At 39.8% G+C, this 13303-nt stretch overlaps 1 protein-coding gene across 6 annotated transcripts in view; it reads right to left on the bottom strand.

Moving 5' to 3' along the window:
- Positions 1–13303, bottom strand: part of arhgap12b (Rho GTPase activating protein 12b) — a 110407-nt gene that overhangs the window by 18111 nt on the left and 78993 nt on the right. For all 6 annotated transcript variants that reach the window (XM_041814217.1, XM_041814219.1, XM_041814218.1 and 3 more), the window contains exons 3-6: positions 7788–8060; positions 4863–5003; positions 4657–4737; positions 1979–2101 (exon numbers count right to left, since the gene is read on the bottom strand). In XM_041814217.1, the coding sequence (XP_041670151.1) occupies positions 1979–2101; positions 4657–4737; positions 4863–5003; positions 7788–8060 (618 nt within the window). The remainder of the gene's footprint in view (positions 1–1978; positions 2102–4656; positions 4738–4862; positions 5004–7787; positions 8061–13303) is intronic.

Below are 13303 nucleotides of genomic sequence, written 5' to 3'. Positions count from 1 at the left end.
GGCACCTCACGATTCAATTCAATTACGATTCATGGGGCTACAATTTGATTCTTAATCGATTATTGATGCATTTTCATGCACTTGGGTTTTTTTTTTTAAAACAATTTTGTTGTTCTTACTGTGTCAAACATAATAAAAACATTACATTTGTGTTTATAAAAAAGAACTAAATTAGATTTCCACTACCCTCTAATGGAAGATGTGTCTAAACTGGAAATTTACAGTCGCACTGAACCAAAGGTAGCAGCATCCTTTCCTTGTAACATTTCTGAAATTACACACATGAAAATGTCCTTTTTCACAGATAAAAAACTGGTAATCTAAACCTTGCTGTTATGCGCACCTTGTCAGAGTTCCACCTTTTTGTTCCTGCTATTCCAGAGTATTAAACTATTATCGATCATGGGACATCTATGAATCGATTCAGAATCTTACACCTCCACATCAAGATGCATATAAGAATCAATTTTTGCTCCCACCTTTTCCTTTTAATGTAAAATAGTAGCTCATGTCAAATTTGATGGCATCAGCACATATCAAAAAAGCAGGGACGAGGCAACAAAATGCTGGAAAAATAATTGGTACTAATGAAAAACAGCTGGAGGAGCATATTGCAACTAACTGGGTTAACTGGCAACAGGTCAGCCTGCAGCCTGTCTGCGGTCCAGTAGAAAACATTTGGTGCATCTGGCAAAGAAGACCCAGGAGCAGCTAGAATCCTACATCAGACATGAACGGGACAACATTCCTCTCCCAAAACTCTAGTAACTGGTCTCGTCACTACCCAGATGTTTACAGACCGTTTAAAAAAAAAAGAGACGCTACTACACAATTAAACATAGCCCTGTCCCTACTTTTTTGAGATGTGTTGCTGCTGTCAAAGTCAAAATGAGATAATAATATTCTTAAAATAGTAAAATGTGTCAGATTCAACATCATTGTTTATGTTCTATAGACAATAAAATATGGGGTTGTGAGATTTGCAAATCATTGCACTCCGTTTTTATTTACAATTAACACAGCGCCCAAACTTTTTTGGAATTGGGGTTGTAGCTAAAGGGAACAGTAAAAAGTAAATATTTGATAAGATAAGAAGCATATTACTTCTGACTTGACTGCTGCCTTGCTACACTTACTTTATGACCACAAAAAAGCATGCAAACACTGAAATTAACACAGAATATGATGCATTAATTCCAGACTTTTAATGCTGACAGCCCTGAATATCACCCTAAAATTCATGGTTTGGATCCATTGTTTATCCCTGACAACAAACAAGCAGGTAAGTCAGTTTCTGACATCGTTTGCCAAGTCTTACTGTGATTTCATCGCTAATATATTAATTTTGGCTTCAAATACTAAATGTTTGGATTGAGAAACCTGCAGTAAAGACCAGGGAGTTGGACAATTATGAAGCCCAGCAGGTGTCACTGAAGAATGCAATAATTTACAATGAGACAAGGAAAACAAATGTCAGCATAAATAAATTAACTCTGCTGTCAATGGAACAGTTTGCATGACAATGAAGAGGATGAAACAAGTTTTTGGAACAAGTGCAGTTTCAGAATTACTGAGGAGCTTTGTCTGATCAGTAGGACACACATTCATTTTACTGCTGAGTCTTTGGCAGCTCAAAATAAAGATTACAGTTTTCAGGCCAATCTAATTGACGTAAGCCGCTTAAATTTAAATTTAATTGAGCTCTATGCTGATTATTCAGCTAAGATTTCTTTGGCTTGAATACTTTATAGGCAATTATGTCTTATATTTCATGTGTCTAAAAACATGCTACTGGTCTTTGTAAATGCTTCATTTCTATGTATATTGATTTTCTTCAAAAAAACATTAACCGTCATAAAGAAGGGTCTGAAAGCACATGGGATGCACACCTCTCTCATGGGACAGGTAACCCAGACTCAATAAGACCATCTTTATCCACATCTTCCTTCTGAAACCAGCTGTCTCTGTGGCATCTTACCTTGTCGTTGAGGTCTAACACGTAAGTGCTGTGTCTCCACTTGGTGAGCACGATGGGATCTGGCTGCTTTCTCTCCAAACTGCGACTCTTGGGAACTTCTCCAGACTGAGGGGAGAAAGTGTACTGCAGAAACAGAGAGAGAGGGGCGAGAGCTCGAGTTTAGAAATTATGGAGATAATCCACACACCTTTAGCATCCTCACCTCTCCTTTGATTCTCCACAGCACCATTGGACAGAGGTACTCCTACCACAGACCAGCCATTATTACCGTGAACAGATCCATGTCCGCACTCCTGTCCATACTCTCTTCGATGTGACTGTGAGATTCTATTTCCATCAGATATCCAGATTAGCAGTTAGAGAGCCGCTAATAGTCTGTAAACCACAGTTCACGCTAACTTGGCTCCTGTGAGCGCCTCAGACTCTTATCCACTTACATTAACAGGACCACTGCAGCGGGGGGAGGACAGGAAGCGTGTGCAAAGTGTGCTACGGGGTAAAGGCTCTGGGTGATGTAATGCTGGGAGATTTTCCATTTTCAGAAGGGGGGGATCACTTTAATTTGTCACGACAAAGGCTAGGCTATATAGAAAGTTCACTGGGATTTCATGACTAAATTTGTTTCCATAGCAACAATAATTTTGGGTGTTTGTTACTGTAAAAGGAATACAGCTTCAGAAGAACTTACAGCCTTTTACAAATGCTGAAACACTAAATCCCTTCTCTGAACTAAATGGTCAGTTGGCTAAACTTAGTGAAACTCAACATGTGGCTCTTTTGTGAAACTCAACATGTGGCTCTTTTGTGAAGACTTGTGGCTCTCTAAGTCTTGCTTGAAAAAAATACTTCCCCCAAAACCTTAAGAAAAAGCACATTTTGACCTAAGAAATGAGCCACTGCAAGTCACACCAATCAATGTGTTTTTCCACACTTGTACAGCAGGCTTTAAAAGTCAATTGTTTTTTTTGCACATTTATCACACTTAAATGTTTCGGATCATCAAACCAATTTCTTACAAAGACAACCCAAGTACACACAAAATGCAGTTTCTAAATGATGATTTTATATATTAATGGGAAAAAAAGCCAAACCTATCTATCAGACAAAGAGAAGTAGGCTACAAGATCTCAAAAAGAAATGCATCATGCCACAATCCAAAGAAATTCAAGAACAAATGCGAAACAAAGTGATTAAAATCTGTCAGTCTGGAAAAAGTTACAAAGCCATTTCCAAGGCTTTGGGACTCCAGCAAACCACAGTCAGAGCCATTATGACAAATGGAGCAAACTGGGAACAGTGGTGAACCTTTCTAGGAGTGGTCAGCCAACCAAAATTACTCCAAGAGTACAAAGACGACTCATCCAGGAGGTCACAGAAGAACCCAGAGTGACATCCAAAGAACTGCAGGCCTCACTGGTCTCAGTTAAGGTCAGAGATCATAACTCAACAATAAGAAAGACACTGGGCAAAAATGGTATCATGGGAGAGTTCCAAGGCCAAAACCACTGCTGACCAAAAAGAGCACAAAGACTCATCTCACATTTGCCAAGAAACATCTTGATGATCCCCAAGACTTTTGTAGAAATATTCTGTGGACTGACGAGACAAAAGTGTAATTTTCTGGAAGGTGTGCGGCCCGTTACATCTGGCGTAAAAAAAACACAGCATTTGATAAAAAGAACATCATGCCAACAGTCAAACATGGTGGTGGTAGTGGGACGGTCTGAGTCTGCTTTGCTGCTTCAGGACCTGGACCACTTGCTGTGATTGATGGAACAATGAATTCTGCTGTCTAACAGAAAATCCTGAAGGCCAACGCCCGGCCATCAGTTTGTGCCCTCAAGCGACCCGGGTTCGAATCCGGCCTGTGGCACTATTTCCTGCATGTCTCTCCCCGCTCTCCTCCCTGTTTCTGACTCTATCCACTGTCCTATCTAATAAAGGCAAAAAGGCCAAAAATAAATCTTAAAAAAAAAAAAAGGTTTTGGAGTGATGAAGTCAAAGTCCAGACTAAAATCCAGCTGAGAATTGAGATGGTGTGGTGTGGCCGTAAACAGGCAGTTCATGCTAGAAACCCACCAATATGGCTGAGTAAAAACAATTCTCTGAAGAAGAGTGGGCCAAAAATTCTTCCACAGCGATGTGAAAGACTCATCATCAGTTATCACAAATGCTTGATTTTAGTTATTGCTGCCAAGGGTGGCACAGCCAGTTATTAGGTTCAGGGGGGGGATTACTTTTTCACATAGGGCCAGATAGGTTTGGATTTTTTTTCCTTAATAAATAAAATCATCATTTACAAACTGCATTTTGTGTTTACTTGGGTGGTCTTTGTGAGATATTAAAATTGGTTTGATCTGAAACATTTAGGTGTGATAAATATGCAAGAAAATCAGGAATCTGAAAGGGGATAAATACTTTTTCACAGCACTGTATGAGCAGCAAGCAAATCTGCATCAACTGTGTGATGCTACCACGTCAATATGGACCAAAATTTACAGCATCTTGCTAACTCGGTCTCATGAAGTCTTCGTGCAATTTTGAAGGCAAAAGCCGTCCTACCCAGTTAGAACAAGGTGTACCTAATAAAGTGGCTTTGTCTCTCTCATCCAGCCCTACATAACTGATTTAATAGGAAAGAAAGAAGATTGGGGCTTAAGTCACTTGGATCTCCTTACCTTGGGAAGTTCCCATTCTGACCTGGATCCATCGGCACTGTAGTAGTAGGGCCTGCCCTGCTCATCCACATGTTTGATCCACTGACAACAAAACACAAAAACATGAGTCAGCGCAAAAAAAAAGTGGAAAAGTATATATGTTGTAGATGTTATTTACAGGGATTGATTTAAAAAAATAAAGCCACACATAAATAAATGTATTGTACCTTCTCCTGTGTGTATTCAGAGACATAAAGTGTGTGTCCATGCTCATCAAGCTCCTCCGACCAGCCTCTAGGGGGCGACCCGTACTGGCTGTCAGACTGACTTGAGTGGGTGCTGTGACAGTTTTCTTCTGAGGACAGAGGCTGGAGAGGACAGAAAAAGGAATTAGTAATAATATCATAATGGGCTTATGTTGATCATTAGAGCAGTGGTTCAGCCTCAGGATCCTACAACATTTTCTTAATCAGTAACTAAAAAAACAAACAAACAAACAAACAAACAAACAATCACTGAATCTATTCAATGAAAATGTTGCTGTCTGGAGCTTTGATGAAACAAAAGACAAGGTTGAACAAAGAGTCAGGACAAAATTTGCTCATTCTATCAAAGAACAATGAAGTAAAATAGAAATATGGATTTATGTCCACTCAGGGCTTCTGTACATCATGGACTTTATGCAACAAATTTGCTCCAGGCACAAATTCACAATTCACTTAGTGTCCTCACTCACCAGTTGGTGATCAATTTGGCCTTTCGACAAAAAATGTCAATTAAATAAAAATATATCATATAAAAGAAGTGACTGTATAAATATTCACCTCCTTCAAGTCGGTATTTAGTAGATTCACCTGTGCAATCACAGCACTGAGTCTGTCTGGATAGGGTTGCACATCTGGACACTGCAATTTTGCTCCATTCTTCTTTGCAAATCTGCTCAAGTTCTGTCAGGCTGCACTGTGATCAGACATGAACAGCCCTTTTCAAGTCTAGCCACAAATTTGCTTTTGGATTGAGGTCTGACCTTTGACTCGGTCACTCCAAACATTTACCTCGTCTTTAAATCATTTCTGTGTAGCTTTCATTGTATGCTGTGGCTCATTGTCTCACTGGAAAATAAAAATATTCCCCCAAGTCGTAGTGCTATTGCAGACTGAATAAGATGGTCCTGCAGAGAAGCATCCCTACAGCATGATGCTGCCATCACTGTGCTTCACAATGGGGATGATGGGTTTGTGGTGATGTGCAGTGTTTGGTGTCCGCCAAACATAGCGTCTTGTCTGATGGCCAAAAAAAAGGACGGTTTTGGTCAACTCAGACCAAAGAACTTTCTTCCACTTGACCAGAGAGTCAAATTTACACGTGTCATATTCCTCCTGCTTTTTGATGATGGATTTCACTGAACTCCAGGGGATGATTAGTGTCTTGAAAATCGTTTTGTATCCAACCCCTGACTTGTGCTTTTCAATAACCTTTTCTCTGAGTGTTCTTTTGACTTCATGGTGTAATGGTAGCCAGGAATACTGATTAATCAGCGACTCGACCTTCCAGGTGATGCCAATTTCACTAATTGTGAATTAGGTCAGTCACTTTAATCCTTAACTACTGAGCCGGCGCTGTGTTTTATATGTCCGGAGTATTATTACCGTAACTCTATCAAAGTTTGTCTGATCATAGACATTCATAGCAAAACACCATAGCAAAACACCAGAAGTATCATGAGACTGCTACATGGAGTCTCAACACTGTAACTCCTTGAAAGTTTGCTCAATCTAAAAAATTCCTACGCTGACATAGAGCTGAGAATCTGTGCTTTCTGGCAATATGTGATGTGTGGTATATATATTACGGTAATGTCGAACAGCACCGCAAAAACGGCAGCTTTGGCAGAAGACGAGTGAGAAAGGAGAGTGAAGGAAGAGAGTAAAAGGAGAGCAAGCGAGAGTGGTGTTTTGTTTTCAAAAAATTGCGTTACATAGTGGCATTTGTGCGTGTCTGTCATGTGCAATAACAATATGTTACTTGCGAATGTTGAGAATGCATTTTGTCACCTTTATTTGCACTAATTGTCGCCTATGTATATAGTTATCTTTTGCACTGTGTTTTGCACACCCACAGCCCTAGACTCAAAAAGTGATTGGTGATTGTTCTAAACATGTATAGGTTCACTTTTCAAATGTCAAATCAAAACTTCATGAGCAATAACTTAATTCCTTCTCATAAAAGCCATGAAAAACTAAGCCATTTTTGTGTTTTTCTTCTTTTAAACTGCTGACAATTCCATATAATGTGCAATAATCATTAACCAGAAAAAGTGAAGAGTCAAGTTCAAGTACTCCTGGGAAAAGGGACCAAAGCTCTCGGACTTAGGGCATTTCCTGACTATTTTACAGCCATAATAACAAAATATGTCCAAATCACCATTTTTAGACTCAGTAGGTAAAGGGTTAAAATTTTATGCAATCACTATTTTATTTACATTACATGCTTTGTATTTTGTAGAACTATGATATAACTTTGACTTAAAAGAGTTGGTTGTTGGATTTTTGTTTTTTGGTCAAAAAAAGCCAAATCATATTGACAATGATTGAGTCATGGAATCAATAAAAGGGTAAAACATCCAAGGGGTATAAATTTTCTATTCAGCTGCTTTAGCAATGGAGCTAAAAATGCACCAAAAATGGCAAAACTAGATATTAGACTGACAGTAGAATTAAATTTCCCTCATTTACTTGTTTTTTTTTCAATTGTTTGACTCTTCAGTAGATCATTGACTGTATTTTACTTAAATATGTAAACACTAAATACTGTAAATTCAGCTATTCTACTAAATCAAACCACCAGATGGGGGCAGCGTTGGATAGCTACTCAGGAAGCTTCAGCCTGACAGGAAACCAAAACTTCCCAACATCAAAGACACACTTGTTTCCTACCTACAGTAACTACAACAGCTTTAAAAGTCCTCTGCGGTCCACCACCTTTCCCACAGCCTGTTTGTTTAAGACCAGCTACCTTTATTTTACTCTGTTTATATGCCTTAGTTTGCATTTCTAGGCTGAATCCTGTGTTTCTGAATGTGTTCAAATCTACTACGCCTCAGAAAGCTACAGAGATAAAACAAAAGCTGGTTTTCTTGCAGCATCCCTCACCTCACTCTCCACCGTTCCCTGGCTGTCTCCCCGGACACTGCTGGTGCTGCCGCTGGTGTCCCTGGTGCGGGGCGGCTTCCATGTGCGCTCTCCCGTAGCACGGTTGTAGTAGAAATGCCGGCCGCTCAGGTCTTTGTGGGTCTCCCAGTCGCCCAGGATGTGGAGAGGGGATCCGGAGGGGACGGGTGGCAGGCTGGACTGAGAGATCTTCAGCTCCTGCAGGTTGGTGTAAACGGGCGAGTCGGACCGGCCCTGACCTGTGGGTGATGTGGTCTGGTGGAGAGAAAGAAGGAGAAATCAGGTTTTATTCCACGTGTTCTACGATTTCTTGTTAGCTTGTTCCCTCAGTTCTCCAGATGAGTGTCCTGATTTTTCCCTGAACATTAATGTTATTCCAGGAATTTCATTACCAGAAGGATCCCTGAAATTCCTCCAAAGTTCACAGTGATCTAACTATCTGTAGGAATGTTGGTCCCAGTGAGCCCAAAAACCAGCAGTCATCACACTGTGCACTGGGATATGGAATGCAAAAAGCTTAGCTGTAAAGTTTAAGCCACAAATGTTCACACTGAGCTGCAAAAGCAAACCTGCTTCTGTGCACTGGCTTCTCTTTCCAATATCATAAAGGTGAGTCAAGAGTTTGACGCTCTGCATGGCAGGATGCAGCTGCTGATCCTATCAGATACAAAATGTGGCTTGCAGATATTTTAGAACCATATCAGGCTGATGCTAATCAGGTCCTTAAACCAGATGGACTCAGCACAGTTGCATAATCACTGAAGTGTCTGCTCTGAGCCCAGAGACAAAGGCTACGAAAACAAAGCACAGATGCCACAGCTTTAAAATGTTTAAGTCAAAATCTTCTTATTTGCTCAGTATGCCACAACTTGATGTAGGAAAAGTGCAGCCAGGTTGATCCTCTCTTCCTCCTGGATGACCATGTGGGCAATAAAAAAATTAGGCTGTTAATTTTTTCTCAAAGAGCTACTGTCAGTGTGAGCTTGACCTGTAGTAGTGGATCCCTGTAAACAATATCCATCATTTTAAAGTGATAGTAAAGAAAGAACCTAAGTTAAGAAGAATGCTTATATTTTTTTACCCATAGAAACAGCAAGTGAAGAGAGAGAGATAGTATCAGTGATGGGTGATCAAACAAGGACAAATGGCAGGGTCCTGTTGCTAAAACTGTGGTGATACAGACTGGTAAGATGTTATTTCCTAATTTTTTCATAGCGGTTAAAAAAGTTAGAAACCCACAAACACCTCTGTACAGTCATCAGGCACCGTAAATGCTTATTTGCTCCAAATATTGGTTGTTGGGCTCATGAACTACTAGTTACAAGGGATGCACAATATAAGAGTTTTGCTGATATTTCCAAATCCATTTTAGCTGATAATGATACCACTTTATAATGCAGTTCAAATGTGTGTCAGTCAGTATAAACAGGAAATAACCTGCCTATTTCCTAATGTCATGCTGAGGGCAGCCTTCACTGGTTGCACAAGCATGACCAAAACCTGACTTTCAGATGAAGCTCAAACTTCATGTTTCAATCAAATCTAATCCAGAGATTTTTAGCTGACACTGGATTAAACAGAATAACCCTACATGTCTGCATCCATACATTATTATGTATGTTTAAATCCTCTCTACACTGATAAATAAGAAAATAATCCTGGTTCCAAGAGTTCATTTCTCTGATATACTGATGCACAGACCTGCAGTAAGGGTGCAGACAGTAGATTGAATATTTTGACATGAATCATTTTGAAGGGATTGAAGCTCAATCTGTCACCAAACAAAGCAATCACCTTAGCAACCTCACTGTAAGACATAATGAGTGAAACTGCATGAAGAAAGATATGATCAGCATATGTTTGTACACATAAAGAGGATGTGGAAGAAGATATTATGTAATTACTTCCCTGTTAAATAACGAACGGATGTCAAGTTTTGATTTCATACTAAAGCGGGTTACCAAGTGAAAAATGTTTAAACAGCACGCTTTGAGTCGAGAGCAAGGAACAAAATGTGCTCCACTTCTTTCACGTTAATGACTGGAGGGTGAATAAACTCTGCTGGAGTGATTTTTTTCTCAACACAGTCAACACAATAAACTTGATTGCACTTGTGGCTCCAGAGTTTCTCCTCAGAAACACTTCAAAGTCAGTTTTTAACAGTGGTCTTTGAAAACTTGGCAGCATCCGAAGGTCACAGCACACAAAGCCAGAAAGCTACGTTTCCATGGCTACAGCTCTGGGCATTTAACACGCTTCTGAATGCTTCAGAAAAATATTTTGTGGTTTTGGAGCGGAGCTGAATCTCTGATGCCAGTTTTGTGTCTCTGTAGAGGAGCTCCAGCACCAAACACTGTGAAACAGTGAGCAGATAAATGGCCGAGTACAGAGAACGAGATATCAGGGTTTGTGCCAGTAGCACCCGTCCCCCCCTCCGTTTGTTACAGGTGAAGAATGTGGGGGGGAAATGCACTTCAGTCAGACAACTTGAAACGTTTTCAGGACACAGATGGGACTTCCTGCCATTCTTGGAATAACAGGAATATTTTTCACATAAATTATTGTTTAATATCCTGCACACATGCAGCAGCAGAGGAAAGGTTTCAGCGGTGACCTGCTGTTTTCAGTTAGCTTCACCCGCTGTTTCTCACTTTAACTTCAACACGCAGCAAGTGCTCGAGCATGGAGGCAAACTGCTGAGAGAGAGGAGGCTTTGGCTGGACTCGGGTTCAGACTCATCAGTCACAACCAGAGTGGAGCCGGTGAGCTGCAGCTTTAATTGGCTTTTTAGGGAATAATGTGGTAATGATCAAGTCTAACTGCAGCTGATGGAGAGCAGCCTGAGAGATAGAGGCTGGGGTCAAATCTATTTATATTCCACTCAGGCTGGACGAACCAATCTGCATCTGCCAGAGGAATTAATAAGCAGTAATGTTCCTTTGGAAACAGGTTAAAGCAAAACACTTTCTTGCAGAGTTGTCTGTGATTCAGATAAGTGTTTCTCAACTGGTCAGTCATCAGGAATCACCACCTCCTCCTTAAGAGAAAGCACCACCCAAATTGAAAAAAAAAAAAATCTTAATTTATTTCATTAATCAGTATTTTTGGCTACCATTACACCATAAAGACAAAAGAACACTCCAAAAAAATGTTCATGTTTGGACCCTAAATAGAAAAACGTATTGAACAAAGAGACGGGACAAAACAAACGTTTTAGAAAAGCACATCATTACAGAAGGATTTGCATGAGTACATCTTATTTTACTCCATTTTCCTGGGATAGCATGGAAGTTTGGTAATTTCTTTAAGAATTTCCTAGTTAACTTGGGTGAACCAGCTTTATTTCCTAACAAAAGGGAGATAAATAGGTAGAAATCTTGAGAAAAATACTGTATTTTACTTGTAATCATAGGAAAACCTAAAAAAATAAATGTATGAAATTACTGTATGTCCACTTAGGGTTTCTGTAGATAGAGGCTTTGTCACATTTTTGCCACCTGGCACACATCCACGTCCCACTTTTGGGTCCCGACCCACCAGTTAAGAACCACTGATTCAGACAATAACTGAACAATCACTTATGACTGAGCAGATTACACTCAGTTCCTGTCTCTGCAGAAAAACACATATATTACATATAAAATACATTAAACTTCAAATTATTCACGTTTACTCTACTACAAATGCATCACTAACTGTACCTAAAGTGGACATTTAGAAACATAGTATCACACATTAATTTGGTGGAGTTTGCAGGAATCTTAATTCCAAAACTTTAGTCAATTTCAATCTTTTCCCAAAATTTTACTTTATGGCTGTAACTCTCAACCTGCAGAACAGATGACACCCACACTCCATGTCCTAACTGGACTTGACGCAAGCAAGCATTAGTGACAAATTCAGCATAACTATGTTTTAACCCGGTCGCCCCTTCTTATTTTCCTCTGGGTGAGGAAGAGGAAAAGAAGTGGATGACAAGGCATCGGGAGAGTTACACAGGAATATTTTCTTTCCCTTACTCCTTCAACAGAGCTTCTTTGCTTGTTAGTTGTGCATTAATAAAATCCATATGTTTGAAATGTTATTCTCTGACGTGTGTCAACTGCATTCAATAAAAGTGCATATTTTAACAAGGGGAGCCAGGGAATACAATTTTAATAGATGCAGTGTGGACAGAGAGCGTGTAATGCCGTGCAATGCAATGCCATGTGAAATGATGTGTGATGCTTGCATGCTGTTAGGACTATTTGCAAATCTCACATAAATAGACTAGCATCAAAGACAAGCTGAGTCATTGTTGAGTTTTAGTTTCAGTTACACTTTACCTTCCCACAATAATGAAAACAAGATATTCTTAAATAAAAAATAACTTTACTGCAAGCTGTGTTGCCCTGTTTCTTCATAGATTGTGTTACAATGCAGCATGCACTCGGCCCCTCCTGTGTCGGCCCCTCCTGACTCAGAACATGGATCAACAAATAAAATCATAATGTACAGCATCTCTGTGACCCTAAAGTTGTTTTTCTGCAGATTATTGAGTTTTACTGCTAAACATTAAAATAACAATAATACAGGGGGCTGCATCACAGGCTCTCTCTCCCTCTGTCTCTCCATTATGCTCTATTCGAGCAGCATGAGTGATTACTGATCAGCCTGCCAACTGCTGACAGACAAACAATATGGCGGTTAGCATTTTAGTTAGCATTTGAGCTAGCAGTAATAAATGACCGTAATTCAATTCAAATGGATAAAAAGATGTTCAATAAAGTCCCCAAAAGTCACACAAGATCCAGGCTTGCTGAAAATGCTGCCACGCGGGATTCAAAGTTCTCATTAGGGTCAATGGGAAGACAAAATGGCTAGCTTCAAGAGGAAAAACAAGTAAGAAGCAACAAATTATGGTTAAAAAGTTATTTGACTTTTGATAAACTGTGTCACTTCTTGTCGTGTTTGGTCTGGAAGGCATTGTAACGATCACATTCAGAGAAAAACTGTCACACAAACACCATTCTCTGCTGCTGCAGATGTATTTATGATACTGGTATCTGTATCAGAACAACCCTATTCCATTAAAGAATTCTAAGTAGTGCTATACAGCGGAGTTCCTTCGACATGCTAAACATTAACTTCTCATGTTAATGCTTAACGAAGCGCTGGAGTAAAGCTCTGGCAGGGAGGCAGACAGCCAAGGCTGTTACTAGTGGTGGGAGGCAGCCTGTGTTCATAAAATTTATAATTACTTTAACTTTTTGCGACGGCCTAATTTGATATCCAAATTTATCCATATAGCCAAATAACCCTGCACATTCATAGTGACACCTCAGATAGACTGTTGCACATATCCACGGTATATAATATATTTGACATCCAGATGTGCAACACTTCAAAGATGGTGTTTCGTAAGGCTAGAACCTTTTAAAAGGTCCAGTCCAGAGAAGAGCAAAAACATCATTTCCACTGAGGAAAGTTTTCAGTATAGTTCTTTTCTCGCGTCACTG

Source organism: Cheilinus undulatus, linkage group 19 (assembly GCF_018320785.1).
Source record: "Cheilinus undulatus linkage group 19, ASM1832078v1, whole genome shotgun sequence".
Lineage (NCBI taxonomy): Eukaryota > Metazoa > Chordata > Actinopteri > Labriformes > Labridae > Cheilinus > Cheilinus undulatus.
The sequence above is the reverse complement of the archived record's forward strand: the minus strand, read 5'-3'. Positions and strand labels throughout refer to the sequence as shown.